This window comes from Gorilla gorilla, chromosome 7, assembly GCF_029281585.2.
Source record: "Gorilla gorilla gorilla isolate KB3781 chromosome 7, NHGRI_mGorGor1-v2.1_pri, whole genome shotgun sequence".
In the NCBI taxonomy this organism is placed as follows: Eukaryota; Metazoa; Chordata; class Mammalia; order Primates; family Hominidae; genus Gorilla; species Gorilla gorilla.
The window spans coordinates 34,889,878-34,909,556 of NC_073231.2; the positions used below are offsets into that span (position 1 = coordinate 34,889,878).

Genomic DNA, 19,679 nt, shown 5'->3' on the forward strand with positions numbered 1-19,679 from the left:
AGCCTAAGGCTTAGAAATGAGATAAAAAATGGAAAGTACTGAAAACAGTGTGGACTAAAGTAGTCAGTAAATTATAGTTACAGGTTGAATATCCCTTAACCTGAGTGTCTGGGACCAGAAGTGTTTCAGATTTCAGAAATTTTTGGATTTAGGAATATTTTACATAATAAGATGCCTTGGGGATAGGACCCAGGTCTAAACATGAGTTCATTTATGTTTCATATACACCTTATACACACAGCCAGAAGGTTGTTTCATATGCCCTACATATACATAGCCTAAAGGTAACTTTATACAATTTTCTTTTTTTTTTTTAGTTTTTGAGACAGAGTCTCACTCTGTCTCCCAGGCTGGAATGCGGTGGCACAATCTCAGCTCACTGCAACCTCCACCTACCTGGTTCAAGCAATTCTTCTGCCTCAGCATCCTAAGTAGCTGAGATTACAGATGCGCGCCACCACACCCAGCTAATTTTTGTGTTTTTAGTGGAGTCGAGGTTTAACCATGTTGGCCAGGCTGGTCTTGAACTCCTGAGTTCAAGTGATCTACCCGCCTCGGCCTCCCAGAGTGCTGAGATTACAGGCACGAGCCACTGTGCCAGACCTATACAGTATTTTTCATAATTCTGTGCATGGAACAAAGCTCATGTACATTGAACCATCAGAAAGCAAAGGTGTCACTCAGCTACCCATGTGGACAATCTTTGGTTGGTTGGTTGGCGTCATCATCATTCCTGACTCTGAATTTATATGCTTCTGATAAGAAATCATTTCCTTTTTCCTTTTTTTCTTTTCTTTTTTGGAGACAGGGTCTCACTCGGTCACCCAGGCTGTAGTGCAGTGGCACAATCTCAGCTCACTGCAAACTCCACCTCCCAGGTTCAGGTGATTCTTGAGCCTCAGCCTCCTGAGTAGCTGAGATTACAGGTGCACACCACCACACCCAACTAATTTTTGTATTTTTTGGTAGAGAGGGGGTTTCACCATGTTGGCCAGGCTGGTCGTAATCCACCTGCCTCAGCCTCCCAAAGTGTTGGGATTATAGGCGTGAGCCACCATGCCCAGCCATTTTCTGATATTTATTCACACATAGTACTTAACAGTTAAAAAACAAAAATAGGATATAGCATTAATACAGTGAAAAAAAAAAACTAGGATAACTGACTGCAACCTGTCACTTGAGGTCATGTGTGGAATTTTTATTTATTTATTTGTTTATTTGAGACGGAGTCTTGCTCTGTCGCCCAGGCTGGAGTGCAGTGGCGCGATCTCAGCTCACTGCAAGCTCCGCCTCCCGGGTTCACGCCATTCTCCTGCCTCAGCCTCCGGAGTAGCTGGGACTACAGGCACCCACCAACACCCTGCCTAATTTTTTGTATTTTTAGTAGAGACGGGGTTTCACTGTGTTAGCCAGGATGGTCTTGATCTCCTGACCTCATGATCCACCCGCCTCTGCCTCCCAAAGTGCTGGGATTACAGGTGTGAGTCACCGCTCCCGGTCAATTTATTTTTATTTTTATTTTTGTTAATTCTTCTTAGAGATGGAGTTTCGTTCTTATTGCCCAGGCTGGAGTGCAAGGTTGCAATCTCGGCTCACTGCAACATTCACCTCCAGGGTTCAAGCGATTCTCCTGCCTTAGCCTCCCGAGTAACTGGGATTATAGACACGCGCTACTACGCCCGGCTAATTTTATATTTTTTTGGTAGAGACGGGGTTTTGCCATGTTGGCCAGGCTAGTCTAGAACTCCTAACCTCAGGTGATCCGCCCACCTCGGCCTCCCAAAGTGCTGGAATTACAGGGGTAAGCCATTGCACCCGGCCTATGTGTGGAATTTTTTACTTGTTATCATGTTGGTGCTCAAAAAGTTTCAGATTTTGGAGAATTTCAAATTTTGAATTCTCAGATTAGGGATGCTGAACCTGTGTTATTATTATTAGAACCCAATTCTCCAGTTAAACTTTTGCTTTTCTTTTTTAGAGACGGGTTGCACTCATAGCTCATTATAACCCCAAACTCCTGGGCTCAAGCGATCCTCCCACCTCAGCCTCCCAAGTAGCTGGGACTATAGGCAACTGCCACCACACCTGGCTAATTTTTTTCAATTTTCTTTAGAGACGGGGGTTCTCACTATGTTACCCAGGCTGGTCTCAAACTCCTAGCCTCAAGTGTTCCTCTCACCTTGGCCTCCCAAAGTGCTGGGATTACAGGCGTAAGCCACCTCACCCAGCCCAGGTTAAACTCTTTTTCAAAGGTCACCAGTGATTTCCCAATTGCCAAATCCAGTGGCCTCTGTGGCAGGTTGTATAATTGCTCTTAATTATTCATTTCCTCTTCCTGAAGCAGGATTATACCTCCCACCCTGTGGAACACAGGAGTGGAATGTGACTTGCTTTGGCTAATAAAATATGAACAGGACACATCTGGCATCCAAGGAGAAGCTTTGATGTAAGAACTATTCAGGCCAGGCGCAGTGGCTCACGCCTGTAATCACAGTACTTCGGGAGGCTGAAGCAGGCGGATCACCTGAGGTAAGGAGTTCAAGACCAGCCTAGCCAACATGATGAAACACTGTTTCTACTAAAAATATAAAAATTAGCTAGGCATGGTGGCATGTGCCTGTACTCCCAGCTACTCAGAGGCTGAGGCAGGAGAATCACTTGAACCCGGGAAGAGGAGGTTGCAGTGAGCTGAGATCGCACCACTGCACTCCAGCCTGGGCAACAGAGTGAGACTCTATGTCAAAAATAAAATGAAATAAAATAAATAAAGAACTCGCTTGAGATTCACTGTCTTGCTTGTCCCTCACCCATAACGCTATGCAGTATTCCAGACTGGGGCACTTGATCCTGGAGCAAGGATAACCTGGAATAACGCTGTGGCCCATCTACAACAGACACATAGTATGCATGAGATAGAAGCTTTGTGGCTAGGCTGGGTGGGGTGGCTCACGCCTATAATCCCAGCACTTTGGGAGGCCGAGGCGGGTGGATCATGGGGTCCAGAGTTCAAGACCAGCCTGGCCAAGACGGTGAAACCCCGTCTCTACTAAAAATACAAAAAAATTAGCCAGACAAGGTGGCGGGCACTTGTAATCCCAGCTACTTGGGAGGCTGAGGCAGGAGAATTGCTTCAATTCGGGAGGCAGAGGTTGCAGTGAGCCGAGATCGTGCTCCTACACTCCAGCCTGGGCGACAGAGCAAGACTCCATCTCAAAAAAGAAAGCAAAAAACCTCTAACAGAGAGCCAAACCCTATCACCGCGCACACACACACACACTCTCTCTCTCTCTCTCTCACACACACACACATATGTAGACTTTCCCCAGGTAGTTATTGGCCAGGATGGAGTCACATACCTCGTCTAAACCAATCAATCCCCATGAAAGGGAAAGAAACTACCGTGACAACCTGAAACAAATTTTGATTCACCTTTCTGGAGATGGGGAGGGAGTAGCCTACCTCGAACACATGAGTGAGCAAAGAGTGAACTCACATCTTTAAAAAGTTGGGACCAAACTAGCTTCTTACCTTGCGGAAACAAATAAGAAGTCGTTCCATAATTCAAACTTTCTTTCAAGTTTTCTCTTTGATAACTGTCATATCTTAACATGCAATACTAGGTGTTTATGATCAACTTCCATAATAATTATCATAATAAAGAAAATAATTTCTCATAACATTTACGTAATTCATGATTTTTGCTACATCAGTGTATTAGAGTTTTCCAGAGAAATAGCAAATAGGATATGTGTGTGTGCATGTGTGTAGACAGGAGGAGAGAGAGACCGAGAGAGGAAAAAAAAGAAATAGAGACAGAGTTAGAGAGGGATGTATTTATTTATCATTTAAGACACAGTCTCACTCTGTCACCCAGACTGGAGTGCAATAGCATGTTCTCAGCTCTCTGCAACCTCCACCTCACAGGTTCAAGCAATTCTCCTGTCTCAGCCTCCTGAGTAGCTGGAATTACAGGTGTGCACTACCACACCTGGCTAATTTTTGTATTTTTAGTAGAGACGGGGTTTCACCATGTTGGCCAGGCTGGTCTTGAACTCCTGACCTCAAGTGATCTGCCTGCCTTGGCTTCCCAAAGTGCTGCAATTACAGGCGTGAGCCACTGCACCCAGCCAGAGAGGGATTTCTCATGTCATTATGGAGGCTGACAAGTCCCAAGATGTGCAGCCAACCTGGAGGCACAGATGACTGAAGATGTCCTTCCAGTTCAAAGCCATGCAGGCTCAAAACAGGAAGAGCCACTGTTTCAGTTCTAGTTCAAAGGCAGAAAATAAACTGCTATCCTAGCTCTAGACAGTCATGCAGGAGGAGCATTCCTCTTATTCACGGGAGGGTCAGCTTTTCTGTCCCATTCAGGCATTCAACTGATTGGATGGGGCCTTGCCACATTAGGGAGGGGAATCTGCTTGATACATCTGCCAGTTTAAATGTACATTTTGGCCAGTTGCAGTAGCTCACACCTGTAATCTCAGCACTTTGGGAGGCTGAGGCGGGTGGATCACCTGAGGTCAGGAGTTCGAGATCAGCCTGGTCAACATGGTGAAACCCCATCTCTACTAATAATGCAAAAATTAGCTGGCTGTGGTGGCGGGTACCTATACTCCCAGCTGCTCGGGTGGCTGAGGCAGGAGAATCACTTGAACCCAGGGGCAGAGGTTGCAGTGAGCCGAGATTGCACCACTGCACTCCAGCCTGGGTGACAGAGTGAAACTGAGTCTCAAAAAATAAATTAAATAAATAAATGTTCATTTCATCCAGAAACACCCCCACAGACACACCAAGAATACTGCTTGACCAACTGTCTGGGAACCCTGTGGCTCAGTCAAGTTGACAAGTAAACTTAACCATGGCAACTTGGCACCCAGACACATCTCCTTAAACCATACTTAATAACCAAATAAAGACAATAACACGGTCATAATTCCACCTACCATGATACCACTATCCTGCATACAAACAAAAGCACACTAACCCCTTTCCCAGAAGAGAAGGTAAAGTCCTTGGGTCATGTTTTCTCTTTGATATGCCATAACTTTTTTTTACTTGTATAAATTTAAGGGGTACGGCTGGGCGCGGTGGCTCACACCTGTAATCCCAGCACCTTGGGGAGGCTGAGGCGGGCGGATCACAAGGTCAGGAGATCGAGACCATCCTGGCTAACACGGTGAAACCCCGTCTCTACTAAAAATACAAGAAATTAGCCAGGTGTGGTGGTGGGCACCTGTAGTCCCAGCTACTCAGGAGGCTAAGGCAGGAGAATGGCGTGAACCCGGGAGGCGGAGCTTGCAGTGAGCCAAGATCGCGCCACTGCACTCCATCCTGGGCGACAGAGCAAGACTCCGTCTCAAAAAAAAAAAGTAAGGGGTACAAATACAGTTTTGTCACATGGATATTTTGCATAGCGGGGAAGTCTGGGCTTTTGGGTAAGCATCACCCAAACAGTGTACATTGCACCTATTAGGCAATCTCTCATCCCTCATTGCCCTCCCACCCTCCCACCCATTCAAGTTTCAATGCCTGTTCTTTCACACTCTACACACTCCATGTCCATGTGGACACATTATTTAGATCCCATTTATAGATAAGAACACATGGCATTTGACTTTGCGGGTTGTTTCACTTAAGATAATAGCCTTCGGTTCCATCCATGTTACTGCAAAAGACATGATTTCATTTTTTTTATGGCTGAATAGTATTCTAATACACACACACACACACACACACACACACATTTTCTTTCTTCTTTTTTTTTTTTTTTTTTTTTTTGAGACGGAGTCTTGCTCCATCACCAGGCTGCAGTGCAGTGGTGTGATCTCGGCTCGCTGCAATCTCGGCTCGCTGCAATCTCCGCCTCTCAGGTTCAAGTGGTTCCTCTGCCTTAGCCTCCCCAATAGCCAGGACTACAAGTGTGCACCACCATGCCCAGCTAATTTTTTGTATTTTAGTAGAGACACGGTTTCACCATGTTGGCCAGGATTGCCTCGATCTCCTGACCTTGTGATCCATCCACCTCGGCCTCCCAAAGTGTTGGGATTACAGGCATGAGCCACTGCGCGTAGCCTACCACATTTTCTTTATCCAGTCACCCACTGATGGATACTTACGTTGATTCCATATCCTTGCTTTTGTGTATAGTGCGGTGATAAACATAACGAGTGTAAGTATCTTTTCGATGTAATGCTTTCTTTTTCTTTTGGGAAACCTCATAACTTTTTAAACAATTCTTAAATACTACAATATCAAGTCAATACATCTTAGGTTATATGATACAGGAAAAAGAGAGGGAAGAAAACAAAGATAATTTACACACACACACACACACACACACACAATCATGGCAATTACAGTCCATTTCTATAACTGGTCACATGGCTCTTTACCTAGTGGAATGACATCCTTGATGGTGGCACTAATCTCTGCAGTCCCTCCAGGGATGTGGTATCGCTTTTCGTTTTCTATTTTTCTAGGTAGAGGCAGTTCTTGTGGCTTCCACTTGGCCTTTGCCACCATAATAGCCCTCACTCCACAGGCCAGGGAAGCACTGGAGATTCTGCCAGCTGCTGAGCATGTCTATTCTGATTACGCATTCCTGAGCTGCAGAAATAACCACAGGATGGGTTCAGGGATCCACTGAGCCCACTATGAGATGGATCAATGCTAAAACTGCATGGATTGGCCGGGTGCGGTGGCTCACGCCTGTAATCCCAGCACTTTGGGAGGCCGAGGCAGATGGATCACCTGAGGTTGGGAGTTTGAGACCAGCCTGGCCAATATGGTGAAACCCTGTCTTCACTAAAAATACAAAAATTAGCTGGGTGTGGTGGCACACACCACTTGGTCCCTGCCACCCTCAGATTCAACTACTGCCACTGCATTTATGTTTTCCAATTCAGTGATAGCAGTTCCCTCTGTAATTTCTGACCTACTAAGAACAACAAACACTGAACACTTCAGGAATGCTGGGGCTCCCTTCACAAATTTATTTCTCACAGTCATGGTGAAGGGTATGTTCTCTGGGTACTCCTGGGGTGGATGAGCAAATCTTACGTGACAAATCCACTCTTTCAGTTAGAACAAATATATGGGATACATGTGAAATTTTGTTAAATGTATATAATGTGTACTGATCCACTCAGGATATTTAGGGGGTCCATCAATTGAGAACAATACATTTTTGTTATACTATAGTCGCCCTACTCTGCTGTCAAACATTGAATTTATTCCTTCTATCTAAATGCATGTTTGTATTCTTTAACCCATCTCTCTTTATCCTTCCCCCTCCTCCACCCTCACCCTTCCCAGTCTCTGTTTTCTCTGTCCACTCTCTACCTCCATGTGATCAAATTTTTTAGCTCTCTTATATAAGTGGGAACATATGGTACTTGTCTTTTTGTCCCTGGTTTATTTTACTTACAATAATGAACACCAGTTACATCTATGTTGTTGCAAATGACAGAATTTCATTCTTTTTTATGGTTGCATAGTATTCCATTGTATGTATATGCCACATTTTCTTTATCCATTCATCTGTTGAAGGACACTTAGGTAGAGTCCATCTTTTTGCTATTGAGAATAATACTCCTTAAGGCTTTAGATCTTTTTCTCTAGAGTATACCAAGGCAATACTGGCATTTTTTTTTTTTCCGAGACAGAGTCTTGCTCTGTCACCAGGCTGGAGTGTAGTGGTGTGATCTCAGCTCACTGCAACCTCTGCCCACTGGGTTCAAGCGATTCCCCTGCCTCAGCCTCCTGAGTAGCTGGGCCTACAGATGCACGCCACCAAGCCCAGCTAATTTTTTCTATTTTAGTAGAGACAGGGTTTCACCATGTTGGCCAGGATGGGCTTGATCTCCTGACCTCATGATCCACCCGCATCGGCCTCCCAAGTAGCTGGAATTATAGGTGCAGGCCAGCACGCCCAGCTAATTTTTGTATTTTTAGTAGAGACAGGGTTTTGCCATGTTGACCAGGCTGGTCTTGAACTCCTGACCTCAGGTGATCCCCCCAGCCTCGGCCTCCCAAACTGCTGGGATTATAGGTATGAGCCACCATACCTGGCCTTCTTCCATGTTTTAGCCAGACAAACTAACTTTTAGAGCCCTTTCTAACCTCCTAAGCTGTAACATTAAATTGGTGGATCACTTGAGGTCAGGAGTTCGAGACCAGACTGGGCAACACAGTGAAACCCCTTCTCTACTAAAAATACAAAAATTAGTTGGGCATGGTGGCAGGCACCTGTAACCCCAGCTACTTGGGAGGCTGAGGCAGGAGAATTCCTTGAACCTTGGAGCTATAGGTTGCAGTGAGCCAAGACTGCACCACTGCACTCTAACCTGGGTAACAGAGCAAGACTCTATCTCAAACAAAAAACAAACCATTAAACTGACAGTCTCTGTTTAGTGGGCCCATGTCAGTAAATTTGGCTTGATCCAACTTTATTTTTCTGTCACCATTATCCCATGGTCTTAATATCCATTCCCACACATTTCGTCCTGGATTTCTGCATGTGTAAATTGGAAAAACTATGTACTCCTTTTGGAATGCAGCTTACTTACCTCTTCAAGGGTCATGTTTTGTACTTCACCTTTTGTGGCCAGTGGTGGTGAGTCTAGTCATAGGTTTAGAAGCAAAGAGAGGTGATGAGGGTGTGTCCTGAATAGACTCACCAGAGTCTTGCAAGTTAACTAACTCAGGAGAGGACATTATAACATCCTCAGGCAAAGCAGGATTCATCTCTTCAGATGGGATGGAATAGCTGCTTCTACTGGCAGAAGACTCAGCAGAATTTATGGGTTCAGTGTCCACACCCTCATCAGGATCTTCCCATATATCCCCATTCCAATTTTCAGTATCTCATTCTTTTCTTTCCCAATCAATGCCCTCACTTTGACAGCAGATGCCCTGAGAGGTTGGGAATTTGATTTGCATTGTAATTCAGCCACTTGCTGGATAAGACTCTGGGTGTGCTTTTCAGCAATCTCAGCTCTGAAGCTACAAGGATTTTAAATGTTGCCTTAATCATATCCTATATTACAATTATATATTTCTGGACTCTATTCTGATCAACCAGTGTGATTTTAGCCATATATTGCGGACTTTCTTGAAGAGGGATACACATATACGATGGTGATACATTTTTATTTCCAATGGATGACCACAAGATGGCGCTAGGTGACTAAAATGATCTGCTTACCAAACATTAAAGCCGAAAATTAAGCATATAGATTAAGCAATTGCCGTATACACAAGAAGGAATACCTTTTAATGTAATATCTTAAGATTAATACATTTTAAAGCCTGATATATTTTTAAAAGAAATTTGGCACATAAAAAAACAAAGTGCTTGATTAAAATGTACACTCAGCTGGGCGCAGTGGCTCACGTCTGTAATCCCAGCACTTTGGGAGGCCAAGGCGGGCAGATCACCTGAGGTCAGGAGTCTGAGACCAGCCTGGCCAACATGGTGAAACCCTGTCTCTACTAAAAATACAAAAAATTAGCCAGGTGCAGTGGTGCATGCCTGTAATTCCAGCTACTCAGGAGGCTGAGTCAGGAGAGTTGCTTGAACCTGGGAGGCAGAGGTTGCAGTCAGCCAAGATCGCACCATTGCATTCCAGCGTGGGTGACACAGCAAGACTCTGTCTCAAAAATAAAAATAAAAAATAAAGAACAAAATGTGCACTCAAACAAAGAGTCTCCCATCTTGTTATCGAGGGACAATTCAGAATCAATGCCAAATATTGTTTTAATGTGAAATATCCCTGCTTTAAATTAAGGGTCGTGATTTTGTGCTCCTGCCCTAGGCAATGAGACCTACCATGTTGTATTAGCTATGCCTTTTGTTTTCTGTATTCCGATGCTTTGACATTTGGGAGCCTTGCTAATCTTGGAGGGTTGCCTGTCCCAGTGCCAGTGCTAGCAAATTTCTAGAGACAGTAAATAACTAGGGGAGTATGCCCTTTATATGCCAACCAATCCAGGGCCTACAACCTCAACCACCTTCTTTATTGGGCCCATTCTATCCATCTGACTGCCCTAATCACTCCAGGGCCAGCCCTTATCCCCCAGAGCCCACAGAAAATTATTCAAATAAACCAATGTTAAACTTGCTTATCCAGCCTTGCCTCTTTCTTTCTATGGAAACCATAGTAAATTATCTTGCCCACATTTTCCTTCCACTCTCTTTGCCTCCTGACCAACCCCTGTGCTTCCTGGGTGTCTCTCCCCATCCCCCCTGGGGTGATGTACCCCTTTATAGGATCTGTGAGCATAACAACTATATTTTCTTTCCTTTCTTTTTTGAGATAGGGTCTGCCTCTTCACCTAGGCTAGGATGTAGTAGTACGATCCTGGCTCACTGCAGCCTCCACATCCTGGCCTCAAGGGATCCTCCCACCTCAGCCTTCGGAGTAGCTGGGACTACAAGTACTCGCCACTACAACTGGCTAAGTTTTGTATTTTTGGGGGAGAAACACGATCTCACCATGTTGCCCAGGCTGGTCTTGAACTCCTGGACCCAAGTGATCCTCCAACCTCAGCCTCCCAAAGTGCTGAGATTACAGGTGTGAGCCCCCGTGCCCAGCCATGACTATATTTTCAATGGCAGTTGTCTCCTCATCTAATGACCTTGCCATACTAAATAATAATAAAACCTATATTTTTAAAACAAGTGTCAGACATTGCTGGTTACCTTCTCAACCATTCCCCTACTTTCTTGCTGAAGGCTTTGTTCAGGGTAGTAGTGGATTCAGCTTAAATGCTTACCTTGCCAGGTTCCTTGCAGCTAGGTTGTCTGCGTGACAGACACATGGTTTCCACATAAACAGAAATCTCCTGGCAATTTTTGGATAAGTTTTTGTTTCCTGATTCAGATACCACTTCTTTCTCCTTTTTCACCCTTTCTGGAACACAGACATGAGACTAGAGATAAAGCAGCTATTTTACAATCATGAAGTGACAAACTCAAGCATGAAAGCTACCTTGTAAGGATAGTGAAGTGGAAAGATAAAGGAAGCTTGGGGCCAGGTGCAGTGGTTCATGCCTGTAATCTCAGCACACTGGAAGGCTGAGGTGGGACGATTTCTTGAGCCCAGGAGTTGGAGACCAACCCGGGCAAAATAGCGAGACCCTGTCTCTACAAAAAAATACAAAAATTAGCCGAGCATGGTGGTTCATGCCTGTAGTCCCAGTTATTCAGGAGGCTTCAGTGGGAGGATTGTTTGAGCCCAGGAGGTCGAGGCTGCAGTGAGCCATGATCACACCACTGCACTCCAGCCTGTGCAAAACAGACTGAGGCCCTGTCTCTAAAAGAAAATAATAATACACTAATATTTAATATTAACAGTAACAGCTTTTTGAGGGGTTTATCATTGAATCCTCCCAAAATGGTATGAGGTAGGTAAAAATGTTCTGACTTTACAGATGGAGAAGCTGAGGCATAGAAGTGTTATATAACTTTTCCAAGGACATACAACTCTAAGTGGAGGAGTCAAGATCCAAACCCACTTCTGCCTGTCTGTAAAGCCTGAGCTAACAACTATAAAATATTGCAATTAATTGAAAGGCAAACTCTTTGGAGATTCATGTTGTTTGTATCTCCACAGTGCCTATTGTACTGCTAGATACCAGTGTTATTTAATCAAGATAAATAGGCCGGGCGTGGTGGCTCACACCTGTAATTCCAGCAATTTGGGAGGCCAAGGCGGGCAGATCATGAGGTCAGGAGATCAAGACCATCCTGGCTAACACGGTGAAACCCCGTCTCTACTAAAAATACAAAAAATTAGCCAGGCGTGGTGGCAGGTGCCTGTAGTCCCAGCTACTCGGGAGGCTGAGGCAGGAGAATGGCATGAACCCAGGAGGTGGAGCTTGCAGTGAGCCAAGATTGCGCCACTGCACTCCAGCCTGGGTGACAGAGTAAGACTCTGTCTCAAAAAAAAAAAAAAAAAAAAAAACAAGATAAATAAGATTATCAAAAGAAAAGAATAACATTTTTGGCCATATCACCATAAAGTAAACAGAATAAAAAACTTTGTTTCAGTATATTTAAATAGACTTAATCTTCATTATTTGTGGATTCCATATTTGCCAATTTGCCTACCCATTAAAATTTATTTGTAAGCCCGAAATCAATACTTGCAGCACCTTCATAGTCGCTTGCAGACATGTGCAGAGTGGGAAAAAATTTGAGTTGCCCAAAATGCACGTAGAACAAGGCAACTGTCGGCCTTTCTATTTTAAGTCTCATACTGTAAACTAAGGTCCTTTTCCAAGTTTATTTAGCACTGCATTTTTCCCATTTTTGTGCCTTTTGTTGATTTCACTGTTTTTTGTAGGTTTTTTTTTTTTTTCTTTTGAGACAGAGTCTCGCTTTGTGGCCCACGCTAGAGTGCAGTGGCACAATCTTGGCTCACTGCAACCTCTGACTCCCAGGTTCAAGCAATTCTTCTGCCTCAGCCTCCCAAGTAGCTGGGACTACAGGTGCACACCACCACGCCCGGCTAATTTTTGTATTTTTAGTAGAGACTGGGTTTCACCATATTGGTCAGGCTAGTCTCTAACTCCTGACCTCATGATCTGCCCATCTCAGCCTCTCAAAGTGCTGGGATTACAGGTGTGAGCCACCACGCCTGGCCAATTTCACTGTTTAAAATAGCCCTACATGGTGGCTCAAGCCTGTAATTCCAGCACTTTGGGAGGATGAGGCAGGTGGATCCCTTGAGCCCAGGAGTTTGAGACCAGCCTGGGCAACATAGAGAGACCCCATCTCTACAAAAAATATTAAAAATTAGCCAGGTATGGTGGCAGGTGCCTGCGGTCCCAGCTACTGGGAAGGCTGAGGCTGAAGGATCACTTAAGCACAAGAAGCAGAGGTTGCAGTGAACCAAGACTGCACTACTGCACACCAGCCTGGATGACAAAGTGAGACCCTGTCTCAAAAAAGAAAAAAAAGACATTTTCTCATCACAAAAGAATGACAACTATGTGAGATAATGCCTATGTTAATGAGCTTGATTTAGCCATTCCACTATATATATACATTTTATTAATTTATTGTTATTATTTTTTGAGAGGGAGTCTTAATCTGTCGCCCAGGCTGGAGTGCAATGGCGCAATCTCGGCTCACTGAAACCTCTGCCTCCCGGGCTCAAGCTATTCTCCTGCCTCGGTCCCCCAAGTGGCTGGGATTATAGACATGCGCCACCATGCCCAGCTAATTTTTGTATTTTTAATAGAGACGGGGTTTTGCCATGTTGGCCAGGCTGGTCTTGAACTCCTGACCTCTGGTGATCCACCCTCCTTGGCCTCCCAAAGCACTGAAATTACAGGCGTGAGTCACCGTGCCTGGTCTTTATTTATTTATTTTTTGGAGACAGAGTCTTGCTGTCGTCCAGGCTGGAATGAAGTGGCACAATCTTGGCTCACTGCAACCTCTGCTCCTGAGTTCAAGTGATTCTCCTGTCTCAGCCTCCCAAGTAGCTGAGATTACAGGTGAATGCCACCACACCCAGCTAATTTTTATATTTTTAGTAGAGATGGGGTGTCACCATGTTGGCCAGGCTGGTCTCGAACTCCTGGCCTCAGGCCATCTGCCGCTATAAAGATACTACCTGAGACTGGGTAATTTTTATAAAGAAAAGAGCTGTAGGCTGGGTGCGGTGGCTCACACCTGTAATCCCAGCACTTTGGGAGGCCGAGGCAGGCAGATCACAAAGTCAGGAGTTGGAGACCAACCCGACCAACATGGTGAAACTGCGTCTCTACTAAAAATACAAAAATTAGTCGTGCATGGTGGTGAGCGCCTGTAATCCCAGCTACTCAGGAGGCTGAGGCAGGAGAATTGCTCGAACCCGGGAGACGGAGGTTGCAGTGAGCCGAGATCATGCCATTGCACTCCAGCCTGGGCAACAAGAGTGAAACTCCATCTCAAAAAAAAAAAAAAAGGAAAGAGGCTTAATTGACTCACAGTTCCACGTAGCTGGGGAGGCCTCAGGAAACTTACAATCATGGCAGAAGGGGAAGTGGACACTTTATCACCAGGTGGCAGGAGAGAGAGAGAGAGAGGAGGTGAGAGTGCAGGAAAAACTACTATTTACAAAATCATCAGATCTTGTGAGAACTCACTATCACGAGAACCGCATAGGGGAACCACCCCCAGAATCCAATCACTTCCCTCCCTCCACAGGTGATTACAGGTCTCTTCCTCCACACGTGGGAATTACAATTCAAGATGAGATTTGGGTGCGAACACAGAGCCAAACCATATCAGCAGTGGTGATTTTTTTTTTTTTTTTTTTTTCCAAAGACAGTCTTGCTCTGCCGCCAAGGCTGGAGTTCAGCGGCATGATCTTGGCTCTCCGCAGCCTGGAACTCCTGGATTCAAGCGATCCTCCCGCCTCAGCCTCTTGAGTAGCTGGGACTACAGGCATGCGCCACCACATGCGGCTGGCTGGGGTAATTGATAATGACTACCAAGGTGAAATTGGACTGCTAGTCCACCATGGAGCTAAAGAAGACAACCTAGATATCCTGTAGGAGATCCACTAGGTTGTCGCTTAGCATTCCTATGCCATTACTAATGTCCATAGAAAACTACAACAGCCCAATTCAGGCAGCACCACTAATGCACAGACTCTTTTGGGAGCAAAGATTTGGGTCACCCCACCAGGTAAAGAAACACGACCGGTCGGGTGCGGTGGCTCACGCCTGTAATCCCAGCACTTCGGGAGGCCAAGGTGGGTGGATCACCTGAGGTCGGGAGTTCGAGACTAGCCTGACCAACATGGAGAAACCCCGTCTCTACTAAAAATACGAAATTACCCGGGCATGGTGGCGCATGCCTATAATCCCAGCTACTCGGAAGGTTGAGGAAGGAGAATCGCTTGAACCTGGGAGGCGGAGGTTGCACTGAACCAAGATCGCACCATTACACTCCAGCCTGGGCAACAAGAGCGAAACTCCGTCTCAAAAAAAAAGAACCACAACCAACTAAGGCACTTGCTGAAGGCAAAGGGAAAGTGGAATTGGTAGTGGAGAAAGGTGTTGTGGATACCAGCCACGACCATGTGTCCAGTTACAGAAACTAGGACTATAACTGTTACATTTCCTTACTTTATTATGAATGCTTGTTCACAGGCATACACACACACACACACACACACACACACACACGCATATGTATCAGATGTTTTTTCCCTTATGCATCTACTATGTGACATAAGATGTATTAATTTTATGTTATATAGTATTTAAGTGTTATTAACTTTACATCACAGAATTTGAATTATGGGTTATCAAAGAGAAGAGCAAACATCAACCAGGGGCTTTGCATCTTCTTCTGGGGAAAGGGTTTGTGTTGTGGTTGTATACAAGGTAGTTGTATTCTGTTAGGTGAAAGTATGACCTTGTTATTTCTCACTCAGATATTAAGTATGGTTTAAAATGTGTATAGGGGCTATGCTCAGTGGCTAACCTGTGCCTATAATCCCAGCACTTTGGGAGGCCAAGAGGGGAGGGACTGCTTGAGCCCAGGAGTCGAGGTCAGTCTGGGCAACATAGCAAGACCCCATCTCTCTAAAAAAAAATGTAGCTAGGCAGGCCTGGTGGTGTACACCTGTAGTCCCAGCTACTTGGGAGGCTGAGGTGGGAGAATCGCTTGAATCCAGGAAGCCAAGGCTTTAATGAGCCGTGATCCACCACTGCACTCTAGCCTGGATGACAGAGCAAGATGCTGTCTCAAAAAAAAAAAGAAAAGAAAATTATATATATATATATACACACACACACACACACACACACACACACACACACACGGATGTCTCTTAGTACTCCTATGCCATTATTAAAGGCATAGGAATATATATATAAATATATATATATAATGTATATAGGTGCCAAGGTGACTGGGGCAAACTTGGAACAGTTGGTTGCAATGGTATCAACTTGGTGGGTGTTTTTGGATGAGATATTAATCTCACAATACATTGGTGAACTTTGGGTAAAGCAGATTGTCCTCCATAATATGTGTGTGTGTGTGTGTATGTGTATGTGTGGGATGCTTAACCGGTAAGTTGAAGGCCTGAACAAAACAAAAAGACCACTTCTCTCAGCAAGGAGGGACTCTCCCTCAACCTTCAGACTGTGTCCAAACCACCGTCTCTCCTGGTCTCCAGCCTGCCGGCCTCCACAGCACATTTTGGACTTCCCAAACTCCATAATAGCATGAGTGAATTCCTTATAATAACTCTCTTTCTGTATGCCCACATATCCTATTATTCTGAAGAATCCAAATATGCCTGCTTACTCATTTTTCAAAAAGGTAAAGGATTAAAATGTTGGCTTTTCTGATACTTTTGATCTTAGTGTCAAAAAATCATAGTAACACACTCTGCTGTCTTGCATCCAAAGTTGCTGCCTGACATCCCGGGAATGATACTGTGAAACACACCATCAGGAAGATAGAAATGAGTAACCTAAGTGAAAAATGTCATACACAAAGTGAATATGTAGTGCAGACCTACAGTGTGACAAGACGTTATGGCAACACATAATAGAACACACAAAACTACTTAAGTCTTCACAAAGGTGATGTTTTAGTCCAGCCTTACAAAATGTGTAGGAGATTGCCAGGTACAATTAAAGATTAAAGACAGAAGCAATCCTTTTTTTTTTTTTTTGACGGAGTTTCACCCTGTTGCCCAGGATGGAGTACAGTGGCACGATCTTGGCTCACTGCAACCTGCAACCTCCACCTCCTGGTTTCAAGCAATTCTCTTGCCTCAGCCTCCTGAGTAGCTGGGAATACAGGCGGCTGCCACCATACCTGACTAATTTTGTGTATTTTTAGTAGAGACAGGGTTTCACCATGTCGGCCAGGTTGGTCTCAAACTCCTGACCTCAGGTGATCCGCCCGCCTCAGCCTCCTAAAGTGCTGGGATTACAGGTGTGAGCCACTGCACCCAGCCAACAGTGGCAAATTCTTTACCATTACTTCCCACCTAGAGGTGAAGTTCAATTCACTTCCTCCTGAATGTGAGCTGGCCTTAGTGACTTGCATGACCAATATTATGTAGCAGAAGTGATGTTCTAGAACTTCCAAGGTTAGGTCATAAGGCTTGTAGCATCTGCCCGGGATTCTTAGAACACTTTGACAGCCCAAAGCTTCCACTTAAGTCCACTGCTCTGAGACTGCCATGCTGAAGAGGCAACGCGTAGGCACAGCCTTCCCTCATCTCTGCCTATGTGTCAGATATATGAATAATTCTCTTTTGGACTCTAGACCAGCCCATTTGCCAGTTGAATATCACCAAATGACCCCTGTCAACACCAACAGAAGAACCAACCAGCTGAGCCTAACCCCAGTTACTGACCCAAAAATCATGAGATTTAAGATAGTCTCTATTTTAAGCTAGTTTGTTATACAGCAATTTTTTTTTTTTTTTTAGACAGAGTTTCACTCTTGTAGCCCAGGCCGGAGTGCAATGGGCCATCTCTGCTCACTGCAACCTCCACCTCCCAGATTCAAGTGATTCTCATGCCTCAGCCTCCCGAGTAGCTGGGATTACAGGCATGCACCACCACGCCTGGCTAATTTTTGTATTTTTAGTAGAGAAGGGATTTCACCATGTTGGTCAGGCTGGTCTTGAACTCCTGACATCAGGTGATCTGCCTGCTTCAGCCTCCCAAAGTGCTGGGATTACAGGTGTGAGCCACCACATCCAGCCAGCAATACAATAATTTATCCAATCCTTCCTTCACTGTACTTTCTACCTTCTCTGGCCTTTTCCTCTACAGCCCCCACATTTCAAATCCTACCTACCCTCCTTTGTGAACCCTTCCTCACTTTTCCCAGCAACAGTGCACTTCTGGTCCTCTGAACCTGTATCCTTTTAGCTAATAATGTGTAATGAGGATGGCAATCTCCTATTTGTTTAGGACAGTACTAATCTGTACCAATTGTGTACATTGTCAAGGACACCCCTTTCAATCTTGAAAGTGTACCATTTTAGTCAATAAATCATATGGTCATCCTGTGCTTAATTGCTTTATTTGTATAGAAATGTTCTCATTCTAGATTATAAGATTACTTGAAAGCAAGTAACATGTCTTTCCTTCAATAAACATCTACTGTGCAAGTACAATGTGGCCCATATTTTACAACGTGCTGCCTTGTATATCTTTTTTTTTCTTTTTTTTTTTTTTGAGATGGAGTCTCTCTCTGTCGCCCAGGCTGGAGTGCAGTGGCGTGATCTTGGCTCACTGCAAGCTCTGCCTCCCGGGTTCACACCATTCTCCTGCTTCAGCCCCCCAAGTAGCTGGGACTACAGGCGCCCACCACCATGCCCGGCTAATTTTTTTGTATTTTTAGTAGAGACAGGGTTTCACCGTGTTAGCCAGGATGGTCTCGATCTAATGACCTCGTGATCCGCCCACCTCAACCTCCCAAAGTGCTGGGATTGCAGGCATGAGCCACTGCGCCTGGGATTTTTTTTTTTTTTTTTTTTTGAGATGGAGTCTCACACTATTGCCTGGGCTGGAGTGCAGTGGTGCCATCTTGGCTCACTGTAACCTGTGCCTCCTAGGTTCAAGCGATTCTCCTATCTCAGCCTCCTGAGTAGCTGGGATTACAGGTGCCAGCCACCACGCCTAGCTAATTTTTGTATTTTTAGTAGAGATGGGGTTTCATCATGTTGGCCAGGCTGGTCTTGAACCCCTGACCTCAGGTGATCCACCTGTCTTGGCCTCCCAAAGTGCTGGGATTATAGGTGTGAGCTACTATATCTTTATATTTCTTGGCACTTTCAGTAATAGAGGCTGTTAAGCCACAACACCTCAAGGGCTGGGCCAGTTCAAGGACCGATGAGAATGCAGACGGGAACTCAGATAAGGGTACTGTACCTTCTTGTTGGTTTACTATGGAACCAGCACACAGGCAGCAGAAAGGATAAATATGAGATTAAGAACACATGATGTTAAAATAGATGTGGCTACTAGGGCCTCCCATTTCCCTGACAGAGGCACGCCTCAAGGCTGGGGCCTATGCAGTGAGAAATCCACCAGCAGAATGAAGGCTAGAACCTTGGTCCACTGTCTTTTAGGCTGGGGGAAGAGAGGAGAAGTGGCTACATTAGTCCATGCCCAAGTTTGGGGATCCTATTTTCTTGTCCCACCACAAATACATATAACTTCCTTGCTAATACAATATTTTTCTTTCATTGACATTGGGCCTACTTAAGAAGTCAGTGCAGGCCGGACGTGGTGGCTCATGCCTGTAATCTCAGCACTTTGGGAGGCTGAGGTGGGCAGATCACCTCTAAGGTCAGGAGTTCAAGACCAGCCTGGCCAACATGGTGAAAACCCATCTCTACTAAAAGTACAAAAATTAGCTGGGTGTGGTGGCACATGCCTGTAATCCCAGCTACTCAGGAGGCTGATGCAGGAGAACTGCTTGAACCCGGGAGGCTGCAGTGACCTGAGATCGCACCACTGCACTCCAGCCTGGTGACAAAGCTAGACCCTGTCTCAAAAAAAAAAAAGTATTCAGTAACACTGGATGACTAATGAAAATCCTGGAAAAATGTAACTAGCTGGTAAAACCTAATAGAAATAAAGTGTTAAAGACCTAAGTGATTTCTAGGCTTTTCTTCCAACTCAATCATTAATCT

At 45.0% G+C, this 19,679-nt stretch overlaps 1 protein-coding gene across 2 annotated transcripts in view; it reads right to left on the reverse strand.

Annotated features, from left to right (window-relative positions):
- GTF2E2 (general transcription factor IIE subunit 2) overlaps positions 1 to 14,038 on the reverse strand; it is a 102,213-nt gene extending 88,175 nt beyond the window's left edge. For both annotated transcript variants that reach the window (XM_055348345.1, XM_063709184.1), the window contains exons 1-2: positions 13,982 to 14,038; positions 10,780 to 10,916 (exon numbers count right to left, since the gene is read on the reverse strand). In XM_055348345.1, the coding sequence (XP_055204320.1) occupies positions 10,780 to 10,835 (56 nt within the window). In that variant the 5' untranslated portion in view covers positions 10,836 to 10,916; positions 13,982 to 14,038. The remainder of the gene's footprint in view (positions 1 to 10,779; positions 10,917 to 13,981) is intronic.
- Positions 14,039 to 19,679: the final 5,641 nt, after the last annotated feature.